Here is a 27,921-nt window from a genome sequence, read left to right on the forward strand (position 1 = left end):
GTGATATTTTTTTCCGACAAAAAACACAAAATTCCATTTACAGTTTTTTTTTTTTTTTTTACCTACTGTTCAGTATTTCAAAGTATTTTAATTGAACACTTTTTTTGTCCTTGGGAACTATTTTTGTTTTTACTCTTTCAAATTAAACACACCTACACGAGTGATTTTATTTATGAAGCACTAAGATGCACAAGTTCACAGTCACAAATATCCGTTGTATATGTTAAACGTTACTATAAATATTGGAAACTGGGAGAGGCTTCAATCCCTTGATATTGTAGTATTTTCTGTTAAATTTAAGTTTCATCGTGGCTCTTTAACCTCTTCAAAATAAAAATAAGTTTTTAAATTAAAAATAAAATGCAAAATTAAAACCTGAAAAGACTAATAGTAGTCGCATAATTAGTTATACTTGAAACAAAAAGTAGCTGCTATTGAGTAGTAAATGAAATCTAAAACAAATATTATACTGAAGTCAAACTGAAAACGAACTAACATTTCAAGTTTTACCATAAAGAAGTCAAATTGTTCTAATATGCTTTATTCTCAGTAAAGTTTAAGTGCCGCCTTAGCCCTTAGATGATTGAAGGGGGGTAACGACACGTCACCTTTCTCATTGATGGTGAGTAATGATGGTTATGATTATATTTTGGAGTTAATTACACTTTATGTTCTCTTTACGTTTCATTTCTTTATTCTTAGCAATGTTATTGGTTCGTTTTAAGTTTCACTTCTTTTTTGACTTGATTTCTGCCTGTTTTAAGTTTAAATTCCCTATTAATTTTTATTGAAAATCTTTTTTTACTATGGCGTTATTAAATATGGTATAACGACCATATGGCAGCAAGTTTTGGTGTCAAATAAGTTGTCGAGAGCCAATAAGTCAGTAGTTCGAATTGTCTAGAGGGCCTAAAATTTTGCTTTAAGTAACACGTCCTTTAATTTAACAATATTTCACACATGTCAGAAATATTATCTATAGCTTACGATTATGTAGGCAAATTGATGATTTATTTTACTAAGCTTTTGAACGGCACATAAAAAGGCATAACGATGGAATAGCATGATTCAACCTGACATTGAAATAATGCAAATGTTACTTAGGCTTATTCTTTTTTGTAAAGAATCATAATGATAATGCGATTAGTTTTAGCCGCTTATTTATGCATGACGTTATTTGTCAGAGTAAATTGGGGGCAATGATTTCCGGTCTAGATTCTTGTAATTTAGCTTACTAATTTGGCCTTTCTGGGAACAGGGGCCTGGGTGGAGCCTTTTGTCGCATCAGTTTCTCACATCAATTCAACACCATAATAAAGAAGAATTCTTTAGTCTTTACTTTGATATGATCTTCCCTCTCGTGCATTATTGTTTTTCTTTTGTTTTTTTCCCCAACTACTTTGTATGGATGGCGTTACCGTAGATACATGGGAGACAGCTCATTAGATTTAAATTTGAGAGCTCTTTTGCAACTTTTAAAGACCAAGTGATTGGAGGTGATTGCCCTCCAAGGGATTGGAGGGCAGCCAGTCCCTCCCCCATGCTCTTTTTTGCTCCTCAGACCCAACACAATCCCCATGGTATTGGAGTATAATTTTGCAATGTCCATTTTCTTCATAAAGATCCAATAAATGTGCATTAGGAATATCGAGACTGTCAAAGCCCCTATAGCAACGCCTATGAATCCTGCAAGTTACCAATCAAACAGTTCGTGGTAACGAAATGTAAGGAACGACCCGACTCAATAACAAGCGAAACTCTAAGAAACGGAATTTTGATACCAATAGATACAATAAAAGAATTGGATTTTTATACTGATTTCAAATACAGCAAAGTCGAAAAATCTAATAGCTATGTCTTTGAGGATGAATTAATCCCCCACACTCCCCGGGGAAAGTGCTGCAAGTTATGAACTTTGGCCATTTTTACATAGAGGCTAGTTTATTGGGAAGTATACAGACGTTTTCATGAGGGGTTTCTTCTGATGGGGGGGGGGTCGGGGAGAGGGGTTTACGTGGGAAGATTTTCCATGGGGAAATTTTCATGGGGGCAGGGAATTTTCCATGAAGGGGGCACCAGATTTCCCAGTATTATTCAAAAAACGAGCAGAAAAAATTAAAAAAACAAAACAGTTTTTTCAACTGAAAGTAAGGAGCAACATTAAACTTAAAACGAACAGAAATTATTACGTATTCAAGGGGATTCGCCCTCTCGTCAATATCTTGCCCTTTACTCGCTCTTAAAGAGCGAGGTATTGACGAGAGGGTGTTCCTCCTTGTATATGTTATAATTTTTGTTCGTTTTAAATTTTAATGTTGCTCTTTACCAATTGAGGAGGAAAAGCCCCTTTCATATACGAAGTAATTTTTGTTCGTTTTAAGATTTAATGTCGCTTTAATGTCGTGAAATTTGCATATTAATTTTTTTTGGCTTAATGGCTTTTTCATAGTTTTAATCGGAAGATTCTGAGAAAAAAGGAGTGAGGGAGGAGGCCTATTTGCCCTCCAATTTTTTACGGCACTTGATATTAACCAAGCGACATATAGCGATCGCAAATTCTGTCGGTCTGTCGGTCTGTACTGATTTTGCTACTTTAGGCACTTCCAGGTAAGCTAGGACGATCAAATTTGGCAGGCGTATCAGGGACCGGATCGGATTAAATTCGAAATAGTTGTTTTCCCGATTTGACCATCTGGGGGGAGGAGTGGGGGGGCTGGTTAATTCGGAAAAAATAGAAAAAATGACGTATTCTTAACTTACGAATGGGTGATGGGATCTTACTGAAATTTGATGTTTGGAAGGATATCGTGTCTCAGAGCTATCATTATAAATCCTGACCAGATCTGGTGACATTGGGGGGAGTTTGAGTGGGGAACCTAAAATCTTGGAAAACGCTTTGAGTGGAGGGATCCGGATGAAACTTGGTGGGAAAAACAAGCACAAGTCCTAGATACGTGATTACTATAACCGGAATGGATCCGTTGTCTTTGGGGTATTTGGGGGGGGGGTTAATTCTGAAAAACAAGAAAAAATGAGGTATTTTTAACTTACGAATGGGTTATCGAATCTCAGTGGAATTTGATATTTATAAGGATATCTTGTCTCAAAGCTCTTATTTTAAATCCCGAACAGATCTGGTGACATTGGGGGGAGTTGCGAGGGGGAAACCTAAAACTTGGAAAACACTCTGACATATTCGGAACGGATCTTCTCTATTTGGGGGAGTTGGGGGGAGGGTTAACTATGGAAAATTAGAAAAAATGACGTATTTTTAACTTACGAAGGAGTGATCGGATCTTCATGATACTTCTAATTTAGAAGGATCGCGTAATTCAGATCTCTTATTTTAAATCCCAAACGGATCCAGTGTCATTGAGGGGGGCAGTAGGGGGGGGGGCGGAAATTTAAGAAAATACTTAAAGCGGAGAGATCAGGATGAAACTGGGTGGGAAGAATAAAAACAAGTCCAAGATACGGAACTTAAATAACCGGACTGGACCCGCTCTCTTTGGTGGAGTTGGGGGGGGGGAAGGGGATAATTCGGAAAAATAGAAAAAATGAGGTATTTATAACTTACGAACGGGTGATCAGATCTTAATGAAATTTGATATTTAGAAGGATCCTGTGCTTTAGAGCTCTTATTTTAAATTCTGACCAGATCCCCCGACACTGGGGGGGCGAGTTGGAGGGGAAAGCCGGAATTCTTTGAAAACGTGAAAATTGGGGTATCTTTGTCTTACGAATAGGTGATCGGACCTTAATGAAACTGGATATATAGAAGGATCTTATGTCTCAGATGCTCCATTTTTGACTTGAATTGGATCCGGGGACATAAGGGGTTGGAGGGGGGAAACAGAAATCTTGGGAAACGCTTAGAGTGGAGAGATCGGGATGAAACTTGATGGGGAGAATAAGCACAAGTTCTAGATACGTGATTGACATAGTTGGAACGGATTCGTTCTCTTTGGAAGAACTGTGGGGGTGTTAATTTAGAAAAATTAGAAAAATTGAAGTATTTTTAACTTAAGAATGGGCGACCGGATCTTAATGACATGTGATATTTAGAAGGAACTCATTTCTCAGAGCTCATATTTCAAATCTCGACCAGATCTGTAGACATTGGGGGAGTTGGAGGGGGAAATCGGAAATCTTGGAAAACGCTTAGAGTGGAGGAATCGGGATGAAGCTTGGTGGGTAGAATAAGCAAATGTCGTAGATACGTGATTGAGGTAACCGTAATGGATTCGCTCTCTTTGGGGGAGTTAGGGGTGGGGTTCAGTGCTTTGGCGAGTTTGGTGCTTCTGGACGTGCTAGGACAATGAAAATTGGTAGGCATGTCAGGGAGCTGCACAAATTGACTTGATAAAGTCGTTTTCCCTGATTCGACCATCTGGGGGGCTGAAGGGAGAGGAAAAATTAGAAAAAAATGAGGTATTTATAACTTACGAGTGGGTGATCGGATCTTGATGAACTTTGGTATTTAGAAGGACATCGTGACTCAACAGCTTTTAATCCTGACCGGCATAAACCCTCTGATTTTCCTCTTAAATCAATCTGTTGATTTTTAGAATTTTGCAAGAGCTCATACCATATGAGCTCATGGCTCTTCCGGCCTCGTCACAAGTACCATATGAGCTCTTAGCTCTTGTTGATTACTTAAATAGGCAACTAGAACTTTTAACTTTTTGCGAACGTTTTCATTAGTAAAAAATATACGTAACATACGAATTAACTTACGTTACGAACTTCTATATGTGTATGTTTTATTGCGTATATGAAGGGGCTCACCCCTCGTCGATGCCTCGCTCTTTACACTAAAGCTTAAACTAAAGCTAAAATTTTGCACTTTACACTAAAGCTTAAATTTTGTCCCAATTCTTCTAGAATGACCCCTGAATCATAAAGGCCGTAGAATAAATAGTTGAAATTAATAAAAATACTTTAGCGTAAAGAGCGAAGTATTACGAGGAGGTAAACACCTCATATGCGTAATAATTTATGTTCTTTTTAAGTTTTAATGCTGCTCCTTACTTTCAATAGAAAAAAAAACTTTTCATATTTATTTTTTCATTGTTTTTTTTTTAATAATGCTAGAAAATCCTGCGCCCCCTTCATTGAAAGTCTCTTCACCCACGGAAAGATCGTCCCACGTAACTCCCCCTCAACTCTCCCCCAAACCAAAAAATCCTCCTGAAAACGTCTGTACACTTCCCAGTAACCATTACTATATGTATACACAGGTCAAAGTTTGTAAGTTGCAGCCCCTCCCACGGGGACTGCGGGGGAGTAAGTCGTTCCCAAAGACATAGCTGTTAGGTTTTTCAACTATGGTGAATAGAATGGCTATCTCAGAACTTTTATCCGGTGACTTTGGGGAAAAATGATTGTGGGAGGGGGCATAGGTGCCCACCAATTTTTTTGGTCAGTGAAAAAGGGCACTAAAACTTTTAATTTCTGTTAGATTGAGCCCTCTTGCGACATTCTAGGACCCCTGAGTCGATACGATCACCCCTGGGGAAAAAACAAACAAAAAAAAAACAACAAATAAACACGCATCCGTGATTTGTCTTCTGGCAAAAAATGCGAAATTTCACATTTTTGTAGATAGGAGCTTGAAATTTCTACAATATACTCTGATACTCTAAATCTGATGGTGTGATTTTCGTTAAGATTGTATGACTTTTAGGGGGTGTTTCCCCCTATTTTGTAAAATGAGGTAAATTTTCTCAGGCTCGTAACTTTTGATGGGTAAGATTAATCTTGATGAAACTTGTATATTTAAAATCAGCATTAAAATGCGATTATTTCGATGTAACTATTGGTACCAAAATGTTTTTTTAGAGTTTCGGTTACTATTGAGCCGGGTCACTCCTTACTACAGTTCATTACCACAAACTGTATGATAAATAGAATTTATGAAAAACGATTCTGAAATTAATTTTGGCTGTATCGATTCTTGATGTCCGAAAATAGGCCAAAAATTTATCCCACCTTGCTAGGACTTACAAGGCTCGCGGAAAGTACCCGGTAGAGCTCAATGAAAAAAGTATTTTTAAGTTTGGCTGTATCGATATGTGACACCCGAAGCTTTGCAACCAAATTGTACTTTCTCTCATTGACTTAAACTTACAGGGCATTAAGACAGGTCAAGGTGACCCCGATGAAAAAAAAAATGTTGAAACAGCTTTGTTGTAATGATTAGTGTCTCCTCAAATAGGCTCAAGTTGGTTTTTTTACTGGCAGTTCGCAACTTCGTAGGCATATATACTGGGCAATACGAATATAAGAGGAGAAAAGATTTTAAAAGAATTACGATTTTGTTGATTCCTGATGCTCTAAAATGGGCGATCAACATGAAACCTTCAGGGTAAGTGGATTTAATGAGAACATCAAATTTTGAAAGAAAACTTTGGTTGTACCGATTCATTACGCGAAAAATTTGATTTTTTTCTAATTCATCAAAGTTTTTTAGAGCACATCGACAATTCCAAGGAAAAACCTCGATTAAGACAAAAAATTAAGGAATTTTGCATTGATTGATGGTGGCCGATTGTTGTTTTAAATAAGGAAAGACAATAAAAAAGAACTTTTCTTTATAAATGATTTTGGTAAGCATTTACCTGAAAGAAGCAACAGATACTTACGTATTATTTCGACCCCACTCAAGAATTTGACCTGTATGATCTGAGAAAAACCAGTTTATTTGTCTGCAGTGGATTGTAATTAGCTTTGTCTCACTGAGGAAAACTACGATGTAGGTATGTTTTTATTAAATATTTAATATATAAAGGTGATTAGAATAAGTATTTAACATAATGAGTTCTTGTCGGCCGGCTTTCCATAATTCTCTTTCTTAGCTTCCATAGTTTTGTTCTAATGTATTATATATCATCATATTTAGGTATATTTTATTATTATTATGATAAATTTAATTCTTGGGAGAAGTCGGGGTTTTCCGTAAGTACCAAGCAGCGGTTACAACAAAATAGTACATAAAAGGATTATTTGAATAGAATGGCAGATCAGGTTATGAGTATGTTCAAGAGTGTCTACAGGATGGGCCAGGATTGATGAAGTCCTATAGAAGATGAAAATTATTCTGATTTTCCTGCTAAATTTAGCTGTGATAACGACTTTAAAAAAAAAACTCTCTTGTTGTTTGTTTCGTTTTCCTTATAGTAGAATCAACGTTTCCTCCTTACTTTACTCAGATAACAAAACTGAAATATAACAGGTATCATAGCTGAAAAAAGAAATAGAACTGGTTATTTTGAATTAGGATTTTTATTATCTCTGTAAAGTATTAAGTATAAAAAACTAGTTTTTTTTAACTGAAAGTAAGGAGCGACATTAAAACTTAAAACGAACAGAAATTACTCCGTGTAAGAAAGGGGCTGTGCCCTTCTCAACGCCCCGCTCTTTACGCTAAAGTTTGACTTTCCATCATTTCTACTTTATTAAACAGTAAAAAACATTAGCGTAAGAGCGAGGCGTTGAGAAGAGAACAGCCCCTTTCCTACTCGGAGTAATTTCAGTTCGTTTTAAATTTTAATGTCGCTCCTTATTTTCAGTTAAAAAACTAGTTTTTTTTATGTTCAATTTCTGAACGTTTTTGAATTAATTCATGTTTGATTTTGACTCTCCGCACATAAGTAATTAAAATGAAATTTGTATATCAGTTCTTTTTTTGGCTAAATGACTTTCTCTTAGTTTGGATCAGGCGATTTTGAGAAAAAAGGGGTGGAGGAGGAGGCCTAGTTGCCCTCCAATTTTTCGGTTACTTAAAAAGGCAACTAGAACTTTAAATTTTTAACAAACGTTTTTATTAGTAAAAGATATACGTAACTTACGGATTAACTTACAAAACGAACTTCTATAATTGTAAATTTTATTTTGTGTATGAGGGGGTTTTTCCCCTCGTTAATACCTCGCTCTTTACATTAAAGCTTAAATTTTGTCCTAATTTTTTAAGAATGACCCCTGAATCACAAAGGCCGTCGAATAAATAGTTGAAATTACTAAAAAAAAAAACTTGAGCGAGGTATTTAGGAGGAGAAGAACCCCTCATGAGAACCCCTCAAGTTTTAATGCTACTCCTTACTTTAAGTTGAAAAAACTTTTCATATTTATGAAAAGACTTTTTAAATAAACTTTAATAAACTTTTTCATATTATACTTTTATAGAAATAATAATATGAAATAAGCTTTTTCATATTTATTTTTTCATTGTTTTTTTTTATAATAACGCTAGAAAATACTGCGCCCCCTCATTGAATTTTTCTTCTCCCATGGCAAATTCTTCCAAGGAAAGATCCTCCCATGTATCCCCCTCCCCTCACCCCCCCTCCCTCAACCAAAAAATTCCGCTGAAAACGTCTGTACACTTCCCAATTACCATTACTGTATGTATACACTGGTCAAAGTTTGTAGCTCCCCCAGGGACTGTGGGGGAGTAAGTAATTCCCAAAGACATAGTTATTATGTTTTTCGACTATGCTGAATAAAATGGCTATCTCAAATTTTGATCCGTTGAATTTGGGAAAAAATGAGCGTGGAAGGGGGCCTAGGTGCCCTCCAATTTTTTTGTCACTTAAAAAGGGCACTAGAACTTTTAATTTCCATTAGAATGAGCCCTCTTGCGACATTCTAGGACCACTTGGTCTATACGAAGACCCCTGGAAAAAAAATAAACACGCACCCGTGATGGGTCTTCTGGCAAAAAATACGAATTTCCACATTTTTGTAGATAGGAGCTTGAAACTTCTACATTAGGGTTCTATGATACGCTGAATTCGATGGTGTTATTTTCGTCAACATTCTACGACTTTTAGGGGATTTGCTCCCCCTTGTTTTCCAAAATATGGCAAATTTTCTCAGGCTCGTAACTTTTGATGAGCAAGACTAAATTTAATAAACATTTAGAGTATCTGTTTTTTAGAGTTTCGTTTACTATTGAGCCGGGTCGCTCCTTACTATAGTTCGTTACCAAGAACTGTTTGAAAAGACATAACATATTCTTTGCTTAGGTATTCGGATATTAGTAGATAATGTAAAGTTCTACTGTACTTGATATTATTTGGTAGAGGATGCATTGCTTAGAAGCAATGATGGAATTCACAGAGCAAATAGCATGCCAAAATAGAAAAAAGTCACTTAAGAGATTTCATTTCAGGATAACTAATTTAAGTTCGAGCTTTTAGAAAATTGTTTCTGTCTTTCCGCGTTAATCAAATTTAGCTTATCCAGAAAAAAGGTGTCCGTTAGAATACCAAGAGAAACTAAAGTGAAGTGATAACATTTGAAATTATTCCCAACTTTACGAAGCAATTTGGTTTTGGAATTGAAGATCGAATTTTTCCATGAATATTTCTGGGAAACCTAGAACAGATACATAATTTCCATAATTTCAGCTTCTTGAAGCGGTAATTCTGTTTTAACTTGTCAACATTGCATAATCTTTGAGAAGTTTCCTTTGCGGCTTTGAAAGTTTCATTTTGCTTCATTTTGAAACTATTTATTAGGCAAGGAAAAAACTTTTTCTCGAAAACAATGAAACTTTAAAAGCTTCAAGTTTTTATTCTTACCAAACACATGCTATAGAGTGCTAATCAGGACACGAGGGGACAAAATAACGAAAGAAGAAAAGAAATAAAAATGTCGAGCTACGGATTCTTTTTCTCCAAATGACCCATCCCGAAAATGAGTTAAGGCAGCACCAATACTTGTAAACTGTGATACGCAAACAATGCTTAGGTCTGACCGTTGAGGGAAGATAAGAGTTCTGGGGAGATAAGGGGGTACTGGATGGTTCGGAAGTACACAAATGCCATTTAGGCCATTGTTATTTGGATTCTTTTAGGAACAGGTTGCTAATCCTTATATCTTCTGTCTTTACGAGTTTGATATTTTATTAACGTTTCCCTTCCTTCAAATCTTGAAAATTAAGATCACTTTTTATTTTCAATCTTTTTTCCAGGTTTATATTGATGAGAATGGTGATGCAGAAGGAAATTATACTTTAGTCTCTCTGATATTTGACCCTACTTCGGGAACGCACAGCTTGCAAGCTATTGGGACATTTGGCTACAGTGAAACGGATGACAGTACGCAAATACCGGTATGTTCTCAAAAAAAATATGCATTAGTCGGATAATACCGCAAATACCCGTTCAGTGAACTTCCCACCTATGAAACTCTTCAATACGAAAATCTTTATCGGGTCCTCATTAAGAAAACGCCCAACCCAAACAATGCACCACCCCCACAACTTTCCACTCTCACATCATCCCATCCTCAACTCCCAGTTCCGGAACTCTCTACATACAAAACCCTTGACCAAACGACTCTCCTCTTTTATTAACGTTAAACTCCTCTAAACTCCTCTACACAACTTCCCACTACGAAACTACCTATATCATAGCTCCAAACACACACAACTTCCTATCCCACTACTCATCAGTCAACAACTCTCTACCAGTGGACCGTGTAAATCATTTTTATTTTGAATCAAAGTTTTGTTTTTGGTTTTAGCTGAAATTGTAATATTTTATCCCTTAAAAACTCAAGATTTTTCTTAAAATCACGAGTGTCTTCCACTTTCCAGCACATTTTATATTAAAGGCCAATATTGCAACAAGTCCACAATCATTTCTTGTTAGTACATGTTATCTAAACGATGTTTAATTTCCCCCAGGTCGGCATTTAAAGGTTTCTGAAGCCATTAATAACAAATACAAAAATGTGTTACGAGTAATAACTATAGATGGGAGGGTGTTTGGGTGGGTAGGATAGATTTCTGAGAAACACTGATTAAATTGTCATACCCTCAAGTACCAATACCAATTGCCCGAAAATCAGATTTGTGTCAACTCATTTGTCCTATTCACCATTTTGTTCTGTTTTACCTAAGATATTGCCTTATGAAAGTAGTGCTGATCTTGTAAATATCAAATAAAAAAAAGCTTATTCGACTGAAAGTAAGGAGTTATTTACATTAAAACTTAAAAGGAATAGAAATTATTACGTATATGAGGGGTCCTGAACCCTCGTCAATACCTCGAACTTTACGCTAAAGTTTGAATTTTGTTCCGATTCTTTTAGAATGACCCCTGAATCACAAAGGCCGTTTAATTAAAATAAATGGCTCTTTTGAAAGTACTAAAAAACCCTTTGCGTAAAGAGCGAGGTATCGACGTGGGATTGAACCTCCTCATATACGCAATGATTTCTGTTCGTTTTAAGTTTTATTGTTGCTCCTTACTTTCAGTAGAAAAAACTTTTTTTTAAATTTAATTTCTGATCGTTTTTCTAAATCGTTTTATCGTTTAAATCAGTTATCGTTTTTAAAATTTTGCTGGGAAGTCCGGCGTCTCCTTCATGGACAATTCTGTTCCCCCATGAAAAATTCCTCCATGGGAAAGATCCTGCCACGTAGCTCTCTCCCAATGACCCTTCCCACCCCACCCCAATAACCAATACTAAATATAAATGTATGGGCAAAGTTCATAACTTGCAGCCTTTCCCCCGGGGACTGTTGGGGATTTATTCGTCCTCAAAGACATTGCTATTGGATTTTTGACTATGCTGAACAAAATGGCTATCTAAAAAAAATTCCGGTGACTTTGGGAAAAACTTGGCGTGGGAGGGGGCCTAGTTGCACTCCAATTTTTTTGTTCACTTTAAAAAGCCACTAGAACTTTTAATTTCCGTTCGAATGAGCCCTCTTTTGATATTCTAGGGCCACTGGGTCGATACGATCAGCCCTAAAAAAAAGAAACCGCATCCGTGATCTTTCTTCTGGCAAAAATTACAAGATTTAACATTTTTGTAGATAAGAGCTTGATACCTCTACAATAGGGTTCTTTGACACGCTGAATCTGATGGTGTGACTTTCATCAAGATTCAATGAATTTCAGGGGGGTTTTTCCCCATTTTTCGAAAATAAGGCAAATTTTCTTGAGCTCGTAAATTTTGATGAAACTAGTATATATAAAATCAGCATAAAATTCCGATTCTTTTGTTAAATCTATTAATGTCAAAATTCCGTTTTTTAGAGTTTCGTTTGATTAACTAGATTCTTTACTGACTCAGGAACCATGATGAAACTATGGTTTTATGCCACAAACAACTTTATGGTAAGGTGTAGCACGTTAAGCAGTGGCGTATCCTGGATTTTCTTGGGGGGGGGGGGAGAAAGGTCACAAAAAAAGCTTTCATAAGGCAAAAATAAATCCTATCAAAATTTTTTATTTATACGCTTTGTGTTACTTTTTACAAGTCGGACAAAATTTTTCTACGATTCAGAAAAATGCAAATTTGTTACTTTTTTACGAGTTGGACAAAATATTTAGGGTAGGGTAAGGGCTCAAACTCGGTAACACCCCCTGTATACAGCCTTGATATTTAGGTTTATTCAAATATTTACCCCGGAGCTGTCCTGTCAGAAGATATTCCAAAATCGAAACTATGGGAGAAAAAGGTATCCCAGATTTATTCCAGATCCATTTCTGGGCGTTTGGTGCCCATAGTGAGTGAGCCTTGATTGGATCAACTTCCACATACTTTTTCTCGCCCTGCAATGCTCATACTACAATTTTAGTATCGCATTTATGATAGTTACTTCCGAGACCCTTAAATACTAACTTTGGCTCAAATCAAAAACCATCTATGGACGTACTATATTTTGATTTTGAAATTCTATGTTGCAATAATTTCCTTCGAATCAGCAAGCTCAGCAATCTTTGAATATAATAGAGTATTGCGTTTCGGTTTAGGCCTACTAAGGGAAATTTTTTAGAAAAATCTGCTAATATGTGATGAAACTGAACAGATTCTACTATTTTCTTCATTTCAAATCTCATCCACTGATATGTGCAGAAAACTTATCGCTAAACAAAGTTTTCAAGAACATCAGATGGTAATATCTGAAGCAACTTATTTATTTACCAATAAAATACTCAAGCTTTTATGGCAGTGGGTGATAGCCCTTTACTGTACTGCTACGATTTCAGTGTTACCCTAGAAGGCGGCTATTACGATTAAACGGAAATTAATTTACCAAGTGATTGCAAATTTTGTCGGTCTGTTGGTCCCGGTTTTGCTAGTTTAGGCACTTCCAGATAAGTTAGGACAATGAAATTTTGCGGGCGTATCCGGGACCTGACCAGATTAAATTAGAAATTGTCGTTTCCCCGATATGACCATCTGGGGAGGGGTGAGTGGGGGACGGTTAATTCAGAAAAATTAGAAAAAATGAGGTATTTTTAACTTACGAACGGGTGATCCGATCTCAATGAAATTTGATGTTTAGAAGGATATCGTGTCTCTAAGCTCTTATTTTATATCCCGATCGGATCTGGTGACGTTGGGGGGAGTTGGGGGGTGAAACCTATCTTGAAATTGGAATCAGCCGTGCTTATGGACCACAAGGTCATGAATGGCGAAAAAGACTTGTGTATTACCTTCGAACCAGTTTTGCCTCTTAAAAGGAAGCTAGAACTTGGAATTTTAGATAAAACAAACACTTTCCAAGCTTCTTACGATCATCAATTCTATATGACGAGGCTAGGGAAAACAGAGATGCAAAAATTCATTCAATGCTATTGTATGGACTATAAAGTTTGTGTACGAAGCCTCTGCTTTTAACTTGGCTGTCTGTGAAATTTGGCGCACCTGATGCCTGGGCTGGCTGCCACCTGAGATGTGTTTAGCTTTTTCAGCCAATTTTGATTAAACTGATAATCTTCAAATTTTACTGCGTTTCAGATTTGTACCATAAAGACACCCATGGTCACAAAAGCCGCAGAAAGTGACTTAGGACCCTATGATCGGGTCCTCGAAAGCAAACACTTCAAAATTTTCTGCTTGCTAAAATTCATTAAATTATAATATTTATTTATTTTTTTGTTTAATGCTTTTATTAACGTTAAGCTTCCTCATTTCCCACCTTTTCTTGATTTTTAACAATAATTAACAATTTACCATATAGGACCAGCCCATAAATAAGCCCTGAATTATCGTGAATCGAAAGGGGTTGAACATGGCCATTAGTCTGAAGATACAGTAGGGCATCACTTTGAGGCCTCCAAGCACAGAGACCAAGCGTTCTTATATCATTTTGATTTCAAAGAGTTTTTTTCTTTGTGTCCATATTTACACTAAAATCTATTTATGGCGTCCTTTATTCTTGAATTGTTTGCTAAAATATAAAATTTATGTTTCAACAGCGAAGAATATAGAAAACATTCCCATCGATAAATGATAGCATGGATGTTAATAGAGTATCGACAGAGATTATGTGAATATCAGTCTCCCAACAGAAATTTAAATATGACTGCTGGATTTCTCGTCTTGTCGAAAGGTTTTAAGTGTGAGAATGGCTTATGTTCCCTTTAAATCTATAACTTCTTTTTGGACTGACTAGCATTTCTTTTACTAACTCCTTGACTAAGGTATGAGAATGGGACTCGTTCCACACGCGGAATTCCAGCCGGTTGATGTATTAATGGTAATTGTTGAAATTAATCTGCCCCCAATTGTCTAAAAATTGGCAGAAAGAATCGTAGGATATACGATTTACCAAATTTATGGAGTAGATATCTAATGCTTTTAGAATTTCGATTTAAAGCATTTAACTTGCTCTCCACATTTTACATGTATGAGGATGCTCGCCAGAAATAAGTATTAATACCAAAATTAAAGAGTTCTGGTGATTGAACAATTTGTTTCCTTTTTTTCTTTTTTTGAAAGTAATGTGACTAGATTCAAACTCAATTGCTTTTAACCAAATTTACTTTTCTCAAACATATAGTAAATCACAATTTGGATCACATTACATTTTTTTAACTGTCTCCATTACTTATTTGTTTTCCTTTTTATTTATTGCTTAAGATATTAAACAGCATTAAACAACAAAATTTCTGACATTTGTTCAATCGTTATGAACCAAAATGTCATCATAAGAATGGGATAAATTGAATAAAGTTTCTTACTTTAGCTTCTATGAATTCGGAATCAGAGCCTATTGTCTTATTTAAAGAACTTTCAGAATTTAGTTCTGACTTCCCTGCTTATTAATTCTTCTTTTCAGTTTTTTTTTTGCTTTTTCACGATCTAAAAATTTTAGTTTGGGAGCGAGTTCTTTTACTATATCTTTAACCGATTTGATTCTGACCACTATAATGTCTACCAAATCTACTAATTGCCTTTTCCCAAATTATCCTATCTTTTACTAATGCCAGATTAAGCCAGCGTGGGGCCTGCTGCAGATGTTAACAAGAGATCTCGTTTCATATGATAATAAAATCAATCAATATTTTTGCAAACACAGCTATCTCGATTAAAATCTGATTAAAATTACAGAAAACAATTGAAATATCAATAATTCTAAGTATTTTACATCTGGTGTTCACTAAGATCCGATTATTTATACGACCATGTCCAATCAGTTGCCTTAACTTATTTTCTACAATACGCTAAATACGTTCTGAGACTATACTGGCTATGCATGACGTATGAAAACAAGAAAGGAAATAATAAATGAAAGTAGAAAAATCAAATAGGTGGAAAATGAGGATTTTGTCAGCCAGTAGCAAAATATGAAAAACAAGTATCCTCTCGTACAGTTCACTTAAGAAGGTTAGATCTTGTTGTTGTTTCTTCTTTGTTTCTTTTTTTCTCTCCTTGTCGAAACATTTTCTTGTTTTTCATATTTTGCTACTGGCTGACAAAATCCTCATTTTTCACCTATTTGATTTTTCTATTTTCATTTATTATTTCCTTTCTTGTTTTCTACAGTACGCTGCCAAGTTCGAGTTCACTAAGATTAACCTATTTGCTGCAACTTACACCGTAAGGACAAGATGTCGTTATTTAATGTTAGATATGCAAATACTTGCGATTGCAAATACTACTACTTGTGACTACTTTCAGGAAATGTTGAAGGGGAAATTAAATAAATTAAAACATACTATGTGCATGCTTATTGCCAAAGGGGTGTATCAGCAGTATCTCGGGGACGGCTAAGGGTATTAATTTGAAACTTTCAGACATAAATTGGTCCTTCTGAGCTTGCCATTCTTGGATTTCTTGGTCATGTAGGGTTTGCTTGATTTTCCTTTGAATTTCTCCCTTCATCTGCTTTGAAATTATAACTCTCTGTACGGAAAGATCTCTCTCTCTCTCTCTCTTTCTCTTTCTCTCTCTCTCTCTCTCTCTCTCTCTCTCTCTCTCTCTCTCTCTCTCTCTCTCTCTCTCTCTCTCTCTCTCTCTCTCTCTCTCTCTCTCTCTCTCTCTCTTAAGTGTTGAGTTCTCTCTGATGTCTAGAGACACACCCGCCTTCAGAAGCTTTAGTATCTCCTTATAGATTGTCCCTCTCAATAGGAGAAACCTCATCCGTACAAAGGAGGCTCCAGAAATCGAAGCCTCTACTTAAACCAATGCATTAACTATGACTGTATGTAATTTTACCAACATCCCAGAAACAATACCGAGTCTGAATACACTGATTCTGCCTTTAAATCAGAGACTCTACAGTTTTTTGAAGACAAGGGGAAAGATGTTGGCTCAGTCCTTCTTTATGCGACGATTTCAAAAACGTCTCATAAATTAACACTTCAATCGGTTCATCTATTCTTGTCGAGCACCTTATCTCAGTTTGAAGCGCCAGTTTGACATGCAAGAGAAATTAACTTGATGATGATAGTGTTGGAAAATGGTTGGTGTTGAAAAAAAATATATTAGGCTATAAGCGAAACAGATAGCATGGAATTTATATTCATAAATTTTGGTTTGTATAATTATTCTATCAGTAAAGTGTAGCATAATTAAGACTCATGTACTTACCCCAATAAGAATCCGGTCTGTGTTATCTTTTATACGTTTTCATTCTAGTTTATTTGGATATTTAAATACGTATCTTAGTATTTAAATACAAAATACATGTTTAGTTACATATTTGGAAGTACTATTTAAATGTATTTTACGACGATAAATATTTTGGTTTTCTCCAGCGGGAAAGTGTTGTTTAATTTATTTATCTTTTTGTGAATTTGTACTAGTAAACTTATATGAACTATGTACCAATTCCTTCGTATTTGTATTTAGATACTTATTAAAAGTATTTTACCCGTCACTGGATGTAGCTAATGACGCTAAGGGTATTAAGGTGAAACTTTTAGGGAACCTTTAGGGGGAGTTTCAATTAAACGAAATACTATGTGCTTGCAGGTTTTCAAAAGGGCATACAAGCTATATCATAGACTGCACAACGCCATCATAGATAGCAATATCATAGAAAGTTTTAAGAGCTCATTCGATTAGAAATTATTTGTATTAATATATATATTTGTTTTGGGTTTTATTTATTGTTTGATTGTAATTTCTGGTCCTTTTGAGTCTGAATTATTATAGGCCTTTATTTATGCAAAGTTTGATGTAGCTCTTTACTTTTATTTAAACATCTTCTTTTTTGGAAAGTTGTTTTAAAATTAATATATTATAAATAGTCAAGAACCCACGATAAAGAAAGATTGCTAGAAAATAGTTACCAGACTTCAACGAGCTAAAGAAGGTTTGCTTACATACAAGTTTCATTATTGGGAGGAGAAGTGAGCATGCTCGATTCTAGGTATCCGAAAAGGCCGTAGGTATCGAGGTAAAACTTTCAGGAAATATTGAGGGGGATGTTGAACTAAATCAAAAGATAGTATGTGCATATAGGTTGTCCAAACTGTGCATAAGTAACTTCTAAGGAACGACTAAGGGTATTAATAGCGCTGAAAATGAATATTGAATATCGAAAATGAAAAAGAAAATAGCGCTGAAAATGAATATCTGGTAGCGCATTAAAAATTCTTTTGCCAATGGCAAAAAGGGTATATCTATAGGAAAAAAACAATGATTTGGTATATTTTTATTTTGAGATTTTATTTTTATTTTTTAAATGCTCTTTTGAGCATTTTATCTGGTAGAATATTTCTTCATGCGTGCAATTTCAGATCCAATTCCCTTAATGAGGGTTTTCAAGAGTATAGGAGGTGTATTACACATTTAGCTTGCCTTAATTTGCACTTGCAAGCTTTAAGAACTTACGAGTTCTTCAACTGATAGACATTAACGTGAAAAAGCTATACTCCGTGCAACACTAAGTATTTTTGCCTGTTGAAAGGAATACCTGAATCAGCAAGTGCAATTCATATTGTGGGTGACAGATGCTGTAGACAAAGTTTTAAGAGAATAACAGTGCGGTTTTAAAAAAGGTAGAGGATGAGTCGAACAAATTTTCACTTTTTGGTTAACAATTCAGAAGCGCCTTAGTTGTCAAACACCTTTGGTCCTCAGTCTAATAGAATGTGAGCAAGTTTTTGATTCTGTTGATAGAAGAGTTTAAGCAAAGATTTTATCCTTGTACAGTATACTAGACAAATATATTAAAGTGATTAGTCCTATATACGAGAATAATACTGCTGCGGTTAAGTAGGAAATGAGGTTAGCAGCTGGTTTTGTATTAAATCAGAAGTTAAGCAGTGTTGTATTCTATCCCCATTTATATGTATCATTTTTATGAACTTTTTAATAAGTACACAGGAAAGGGAAGGGGAAACCATGAAACCAAATTGGTAGGAAAAAACTCTCCTGGACTTAGATTATGCTAATGCTAAGGCTACTAAGGCTAGGAATAAGTGAAGATGAAAAGATGAAGTTGGGTAACGAAAAGATCGTTCAGGTGGACAGCTTCACTTACCTAAGTAGTATTATTAATAAAGATTGTGGGAGCAGTGAAGATGTTAAAAGTAGAATAGCCAAGGCTCAGGGCGTTTTTTCACAGTAAAAAAAAGTTAGGAAGAATAGGAAGATAAGTCTACAAACCAAGATTAGAATATTGGAGGGTAGAGTAGTGATAGTGGTCAGATATGGCTCTGAAGCACGGGCACTCCGAAAAGCGGATGAAGATCTACTAAATTTTTTCCAGAGAAATTGTCTACGGATTGTTCCGGGTACCCGGATGACTGACTGTATTTCACAGAGTAGGCTTTACGAAAAATGTGGTTAAATCCCGCTTTCAAGGCTAAAATGAAAGAACCAAGTTGGAGTGGCTAGGGAACGCTCTGTGGATGAAGGATGACAGACTGCCAAAGATTGTCCTTTTTGGCCTACCGTCTAGGGCTAAACAAAAAGCAGGTTGTCCTCGTCTGGGGTGGGAGGATGCCATAAATAAAGATTTAAAGGAAATGGAAACATCCTGGGAGGGTGTAAAGAGGGAGGCATGTAATAGATTGGGATGGAAGAGGAGCATGCCTAGCTGTGTTGGTCTGAGGCGGCTTGGTGCTGCAGTGCTGTTGTTAGCAGTAGTAGTAGTAAGTAAATAAAATAAAAACATTCTATAAAACATGGGAAGCAAATGGAGATAACTATATAAGAACCTTAAGTACTGTTTACATCTTGCGTCTATGGCTTTCTGGAGGATATGGACACAGGACGAGAGCTGTATGTTTAAGTCATGATGTTGATCCACTCAGTTTCGATGAATTTTTGTGAAGCACACATGAGGAAATGGACACCAGAATGACTCTGCACGTTGCCTTTTGCTGCAAAAATAGCTTTTAATGGGTGACTGTTTGTGCTAATGATACTGACGTAGTTGTGATACTACTGGACTAATTCACTCCTCTCCTCAACATTTTTTCTGGGTAGAATGTTGTGCCTCAACTTCTCGTAAAGTTTCCACATTATTATGTCCCTATTGATCTTTTGTTCCAGAGAATGGAGAAGCAAATGTTGCACTTCCTGGCGTTCATTTACTGCATTTCAGGGTATGAGACAACTAATTGCTTTTTCTCCAAAGGAAACGAACATTCTGACTGTCCGCCAAGAGCGGTCTGTACATGAAGATTCTGTGTGCAATACAGAAGTTGAGAGATAAAACCTTCATGGAAGCCAGTATGTTCTCTTTCCAAGATGTTGCAAGAAAGCTGACAATCAGCACCTGTGAAAGGGATCCTAATCAGTTTCCCCTCAGGGATTTACGAGTACACTTGTACCCTCGCAAGAAGGAGCTGAGAGTGTTGCCTCATACAGAGGGGCATTTGTGGAACATTGTAAGCGTCCTTACTATCAACTTGTAATCAGGAATACCTCATTGATTGCAAGACCATATCTGCCTAGCCCTTTGAACTATGGATGGCAATTTTCTGGACAAGAGGTTGTTCTTGTTGCTTCGAGCGCTTCCTCGGTTCCGTCGAGATATTCACAACTCTTTTGTGAGTGTAGCAAAAAGTGCACCAAGGACTTTAAATGCCTTCCTTGGTTTTGTGATGTTTTATGTGCTCGCCAGCAAGTTTGATAATTTTCTCGAAGAAGTAGAGCAGAGGCGTAATTTGTAATCATTTTCTATAGCTTCATTTTCTCCTTCTTTTTTCATCAAAAGTTTTCTGCAGCATTCTTGTATGTACTTCTCTTATATGTACTTCAATATCTGTGCACTTTAATCTGCTCCAAGTGGGTTCTGTTTTTACGCCACTAACAGAATGGATTTGCTAAGGTGTTGTAACCTTCCTGTGTAGCCCCAATTGCTCTGTTCCTCCCCCTTTGAACATAACTCAAATGCTAGTACAGGAACTTGGTTTCTGGTGTCACCATTTAGAAATGTTTTAATTATGTGCAGTTAGGAAGCTATATATGATTGTGTTCATCATTTTTCTTCAAATTCTAAGTTTAAACATCTTATCTAGGTTAAAAAACAGAAAATAATGCTGATGACGTCATCAAATATGCAAATTAGGTGATATCTCTTTTGTTACACAAAATTTTCGTTGCACCCGCTTATATTCGTTTTCAGCAACCATTTCTGCCACTGATAAAATTCTCAAACCTTCTTTAGCCCGTTGAAGCCTGTGATGATAGAATTCAACCTTCAATAAATTTAAAGTTAACCTATTTTAAATTAGAATTGAAATTTGAACTGACCATTAACTTTGATACCGCAAGACTTTTGTTATAAAGTATTCAAAACTGCCAAAGTGGTCTTCCATCATTTACCGTATACCTAAAAACATACTGATCATCATTTACCATCATTTACGAAAAAAATTTTCGCCCTTCACATAGGAAAGGCTAATTTGATGCACTTTTCGAGAATGATCAAAATTCAGTATGTGGTTTCTCTTGGTTATAACGTCATATATGTATTTCAGAAGCAGGAATTTAATAGTAAAATAAATTTCTTTGAAAGGCTTGTAGCACAATTAATTCTTTCCCACCAATTCTGGACGAATAATACTACGTCTTTTTTGCTTTTGACGTCTTTTGACGTCTTTTTGACTTTTGACGTCTTTTTGACTCCGCATGACAGACGGATAAACTACTTTTCCAAGCTTCCGTCTTTTGTAGATTCGAAAAATTATGCCACAACTTTGACTCTGAATGGTCCGCTACAGTTTTATGCTTGAAAGTTGAACAATGTTCTAGTTCAGAAATTACTAACGCCATACTTAATTTATGCTTAAGTCTTGCGTAGTTTTGATTCCATTAATAGATGTACTATAGCGTGCCTTGGGCATAAAGGATTCAACACATTATCGATATTTATTACACTCTCAATAAAACTGGTGGTGGGTTACACTCTCAAAAGGTGGTGGGAATGAGGGATGATAGCCCTCTGATAATTTCTACTCGTGTTAAGTTTCAACGTTGCTCTGTATTAACTTTTGAATTCCAAAAGAATTTTTTCTTTTACACGAAATAATGGAACTAGTTATACTTAAGCCAGCAATTCTTGCTCCAAGTGTTAATTACGCCTTTGTCATCGGAACAATGTTTTGCATAACTTATTGCAAAGTAAGGTAATACATTTATATATCTTGTTATACAGGTATTCAAGTACATTGATCAGCTAAGCAGAATACAGTGGGTACTTGGCAGACCTCCTGCAGCAGAACCTCCTTGCGGGTTTGACGGCGAAAAATGTGTTGATCAAAATAAACCAGACTGGAAACTAATAATTTTATGTACTGCTACAGCTTTGGTCGCAGTGTCGGCTGCTGGACTGCTCATTAGGTATGTATATTAAGCTACCAATATAATATATAATTAGATAAAAAAAGCAAGTTTTTTTTAAATGAAAGTAAGGAGCAACATTAAAACTTAAACCGAACAGATATTACTCCGTAGATGAAAGGGGCTTTTTCTCCTCAACGCCCACGCTCTTGACGCTAAAGTTTCTTACTGTTTTAAAAATAGAATTAAGCGAAAGAGTCAAACTTTATCGTAAAGAGCGAGGCGTTGAGGAGGAAAAGCCCCTTTCATATACGAAGTAATTTCTGTTCGTTTTAAGTTTTAATGTTGCTCCTTACTTTCATTTAAAAAAACTTGTTTTTTTTTCTGGGCGTTTTTGAATTAATGCATGTTTTGATCTTGGCTCTCCTCACATAAATAATTAAAACGATATTTGCATATTAATTAATTGCAATTAATCGCAATATTTTGAGAAAAAAGGAGCGAGGGAGGAGGCCTAGTTGCCCTCCAAGTTTTTGATTACTTAAAAAAGCAATTAGAACTTTTAATTTTTTACAAAAGTTTTCATTGGTAAAAAAATACGTAACTTACGAATTAACTTACGTAACGAACTTCTATATTCGTATGTTTTTACTGCGTAAATGAGGGGGCTCAACCCTCGTCGATACCTCGCTCTTTGCACTAAAGCTCAGATGTTGTCCCAATTCCTTAAGAATGACCTCTGAATCACAAAGCCCGTAGAATAAATAGTTGAAATTACTAAAAATACTTTAGCGTAAAGAGCGAGGTATAACGAGGAGGTAAACCCCTCATATGCGTAATAATTTTTGTTCGTTTTAAGTTTTAATGCTGCTCCTTACTTTCAGTAGAAAAAACTTTTCATATTTATTTTTTCATTGTTTTTTCAAATAATGCTAGAAAATCCTGCGCCCCCTTCATTGAAATTCTCTTCCCCCATGAGAAGTTTCTCCATGGAAATATCCTCCCACGTTACCCCCCCCCCTCAATTCTCTCCCCTAAACCAAAAAAATCCCTCTGTAAACGTCTGTACACTTCCCAGTAACCATTACTATATGTAAACGCAGGTCAAAGTTGGTAACTTGCAGCCCCTCCCACTGGGACTGCGGGGGAGTAATTCGTCCCTAAAGACATAGTTATTAGATTTTTCGACTATGGTGAATAAAATGGCTATCTCAGAATTTTGATCAGGTGACTTTTTGGAAAACATGAGCGTGGGAGGGGGCCTAGGTGCCGTCCAATTTTTTGGTCACTTAAAAAGGGCACTAGAACTTTCAATTTCCGTTAGAATGAGTCCTCTCACAACATTCTAGGACCACTCAGTCGATACTATCACCCCTGGGAAAAAAACAACAAAAAAACAAACAAATAAACATGCATCCGTGATGTCTTCTGGCAAAAAATGCGAAATTCCACATTTTTGTAGATAGGAGCTTGAAACTTATACAATAAGGTTCTCTGATACGCTGAATCTGATGGTCCGATTTTAGTTAAGATCTTATGACTTTTAGGGGTTGTTTCCCCCTATTTTCTAAAATGAGGCAAATTTTCTCAGGCTCGTAACTTTTGATGGGTATAACTGATCTTGATGAAACTTATATATTAAAAATCAGCATTAAAATGCAATTCTTTTTATGTAACTATTGATATCAAAATTCCATTTTTTTTTAGTTTCGGTTACTATTGAGCTGGGTCGCTCCTTACTACAGTTCGTGGAACTGTTCGTGGAACGAAGGAAAATAGAAATAATATGAGTTAGCATAAATCGGTTTAGAGTAAGAAAGAAAATAAGTAAAATTAAAAAATCGCTGAGATTTCAAAAAAATAACATTAATATATACATTAAACAATTATTCTAATTTCATTAATTCTTTTCAGTCATCTTGATTTCTATGGTGATTTTATTTATTAGTTTTTCCGCCGATTTTGTTTATAAAGAAAAACTATACTGTTCAAAATATGATTTAAAAAAAAAAAAAAAAAACACGCATGGAACTAAAGCCCTTTAGAGGGTTTAGAATGAGGGAGGGTAGCACCGCACTTATTTGTGAGAGTTGATTAGGCTCGTGATTTATTTCTTGTTTGTGTGGTTGTTGATGATGTTGTGACAAATGAAAAACACACAGCTCTAAATAAAGATCGTTTTCAGTAAAGCACAAATGACCCTCTGACCTCTAGAAGGCTTGGGATCTGCAGCCCTGCTCCTGTTTGCGGTTAACTTCTGTTTAGTTTAAGCTTGATTTCATTTTTATTTCTATTTGTTTTTGGATTCATTTATTCATCTGTAGCTGCATATTTTATCTTTCTGTTTGATATAATTATTAATTTAAATTTTACCTCTTTTGGGATTTTATTAAATTGTATTTGCTCGATGTTTAAGTTAGTATAGTAATTAAATAAATGAATAAACAAGTTTTTTTCGACTGAAAGCAAGGAGCAGCGTTAAAACTTAAGACGAACAGAAATTAGTCCATTTATGAAAGAGACAACCCCCTCTTCAATACCCCACCCTTTTTTCTAAAGTTTTTTAGTACTTTTGAAAAAAGCTTCTGATACAAATCAAACGGCCTTTTCATTTCAGGAGTCGTACTTTAAAAGCGGGACAAAAGGTCAAAATTTAGCTACTCTCCATCTTAACTATTGATAAGGACAGTGGCGTTAGTCGGGGTGTCGCTCCCGCGTAAAATTACCTCCTCCCTCATGGAGAATTTCTTCCGCGGAAATCCCCCCCCCCACATGGAAGAATTCTTCAAACAATTCCCAACGTGCTGAAAATAAAAATAAAAGTGAGAAAAATAAAATAAGTTTCGGTCAGGAGTTCTGGCAAATTCTCCCAGTATAAAATTTTCCCTAGAAAGCTCACCCCGGGTAAGAAAATTGTGAAGAAGAAAATCATCTGACCTTTTTGAAGACTGTGAAGTGCAATAGTCAAAAAGAGACAATGCATCAAACCAGGGTAACTAGTTTCTCTGCTATAACCAAAGAACAGGTAACTTTCCTCGGAGGCTTTGGGGGACCATATTATCCGCGAAGTCACAGTTATTAGACCTTTCAATTATGCTGAATAAAATGGCTTTCGCAAAATTTTTATCAAACGACTTGAAGGGAAAAAGGGACGTGGAAAGGATGGGAGGCTAGCTGCCCTCTAAAGCTTTTTGGTCAAACAAGTCGTGGTAACGAACACTAAGTAAGGAGCAACTCGGCTCAATAGTAACTTAAATTCTAAAAAACGGAATTTTCATATCAGTAGGTACATTAAAAGAATTACCTTTGTGTTGATTCCAAATATATAAGATTCATTAAGTTTAATATTGCACATCAAAGCTACGAGCCTGAGAAAATTTTTCTGAATTTCAAAAAGGGGGAAAACACCCCCAAAAAGTCACGGAATCTTAATGGAAATTGCACCATCAGATCAGTGTATTAGAGAACCATATTGTAGAGGTCTCAAGCTCCCTCCAGCAAAAATGTAGAATTCTTTTCCAGAAGAAAGGTCACGGATGCGTGTTTTTTTCCACGGATGGTTGGATCGAACCAATGGTCCAATGGTTCTAGAAGATCGGAAGAGGATGCATTAGAACGAAAACTAGAAGTTCTAGCATCCTTTTTAAGCGACCAAAAATATTGGAGGGCAACTAGTCCTCTCACGCCCCTTTTTCCTTAAAGTCATCCAATCAAAATTTTGAGCAAGCCATTTTTTGCAACATAGTTGAAAGGTCCAATACCTATGCCTTTGGGGTTGACATAACTCGCCCCACAGCCCCTGGGAAGGGGCTGTAAGTTATGAAATTTGCTCTTTGTTTGCACATAGCCTTTGTTATTAGGAAGTATATAGACATTTTTCGAAGGGGACGACTTTCTCCCCAGGATGGTTTTCCACATGGAGTAATTTCCGTGGAGAACAAAGTTTCTCCACGATGATGGGGTGATATTTCCCTTGGAAATTTTCAACTCGGGAATTTAACAGAATTCCTGCACGAAAAACTTTTTTCCATCCAACTTTCTCTTTGCTGACTCAATTTCGAGTGTGGAGATGCTCCTGGGGAATTGTTTGGGGGAAACTTTCAGCGGAATTGGAATTGTCCGAAAGATTTTTTTGTAGGGGAGGGGGATTATCCGCGGGATAAATTCTCTTTGTGGAATTTTCTGTAGGAGAAAATATCCATGGGGGAATTTTCTGCTGAAGCAACTTCCCATAGGGGGAGGAGATTTCCACGAAAAAAATTCATAGAATTGGGATTTCCGGCATGATTGAAAAAAATGTGGTTTCAATATATTACCCTTAGCTGTTCCTGAGATTTAGCAGATACGTTCTTTTGACAGCCTGTATGCACATGGGCTCTTGTATTTAGTTCACTAACTCCCTTCAACATGCCTTGAGAGTTTCTAACTTATACCCTTAGCGGTTCCTGAGGTATTGCAGTTACATCTTTTTGAGAGCCTGGATATACACAGTGCCTTTTGATTTAGTTCAATATCCCTTCAAAATTTTCTGAGTGTGTCAAGTTATTAACCTTAACTATTGTTAAGCTATTGCAAATACACCGATTTGAAAATACTGATACATATTTGTTTTTTCAGTTTAGGTCAACATCTCTCTAACATGCCCTGGAATGTCTAGTCGTCCCTGAGATATTGTAGATACGCTCATTTGACTACATGGACGCTCGGAATGCTGTTTGATTTAGTTGAACATGCTCTGAAAGTTCCAACTTAATCCACTTAGTCGTTCCTTTGATATTGCAGATACGGCCTTTTACAACCTGGATAGATATATTGGCTTTTGGTTTAGTTTGACATCCCCAACAGCATTCCCTGATAATTTCAGCTTAATACCCTTAGCTTTTCCTGAGATACTGGTGATACACCTTTTGGAGAATCTGAACAGGCTTAAGGTTTTTTGATTTGGTTCTGTATTCTCTTTAACATGCCCTAAAAGATTCCATGAAATACCCTTATTCGTTCCTTAGAAGTTACTTATGCACAGTTTGGACAACCTATATGCACATAGTATCTTTTGATTTAGTTCAACATCCCCCTCAATATTTCCTGAAAGTTTTTCCTCGATACCTACGGCCTTTTCGGATGCCTAGAATCAAGTATGCTCACTTCTCCTAATAATGAAACTTGTATGTAAGCAATAGGCAACTAACAAATTTACAGCCCTTACCCCAGGGGCTCTGGGAGCCACGTCATACCTGGAGGCATACATTCTATGGCTTTTGACTATTGTGAATCATTTTGACCAGATGTCTTCGGGAGGTTGAGGTGATGGCAGCAAAAAAAACGTACGGCGTGGACTTGTTGCCTTCCAATCGTGTTTTCACTCACAACAGGGGCACTAGAACTTTCAGCTTCCAATCAAATGAAGCCCCCCCCCCCCGGAGCTTCTGTGACCATTTTTCCATACGACTTGGCTTGGGCAAAGGAAATAAAAATTTGAATCCATGTCGGTATCTACATAGGCAGAACTATTATTATATGTATGAAAGGCTACTATTGATATAAGTGAAGATAGCCACCTGATAAATTTTCTCTTTCCTTACATAGCCTATTCTGCCGCAATTATTTCTTTCCTTTTCTTAGTCTAAGTGACTAAGTCACTTTAAAATTAATTTTCAAACCTATTCTTATACCCTGATTTTTCAAAATCTTCAAAAATTCATTTATTTTGCTAATATTTTTATTTAGTACACTCAAATCATCTGCATATTTTAAGTGCAATAGAGTTGCACCTTTATTTTTATACCATTTTCTCCCATAAGCCTCTGTCGATCTGGATGGCCAAGATGAAAGAATTTATGAATTTAATACATAAATTAGAAAAAGGAAGGACTATACCAATTTTCAAAACGTTTAAGATTTCCCTTTGTTCTAAAGAATTCCACTGAA

At 36.1% G+C, this 27,921-nt stretch overlaps 1 protein-coding gene across 1 annotated transcript in view; it reads left to right on the forward strand.

Annotated features, from left to right (window-relative positions):
- The window catches only part of LOC136040030 (guanylate cyclase 32E-like), a 265,444-nt gene that overhangs the window by 150,837 nt on the left and 86,686 nt on the right, over positions 1-27,921 (forward strand). The window contains exons 9-10 of the mRNA XM_065724096.1: positions 9,977-10,117; positions 21,869-22,053. Of these exons, the coding sequence (XP_065580168.1) occupies positions 9,977-10,117; positions 21,869-22,053 (326 nt within the window). The remainder of the gene's footprint in view (positions 1-9,976; positions 10,118-21,868; positions 22,054-27,921) is intronic.

This window comes from Artemia franciscana, chromosome 20, assembly GCF_032884065.1.
Source record: "Artemia franciscana chromosome 20, ASM3288406v1, whole genome shotgun sequence".
NCBI classification, from domain to species: domain Eukaryota; kingdom Metazoa; phylum Arthropoda; class Branchiopoda; order Anostraca; family Artemiidae; genus Artemia; species Artemia franciscana.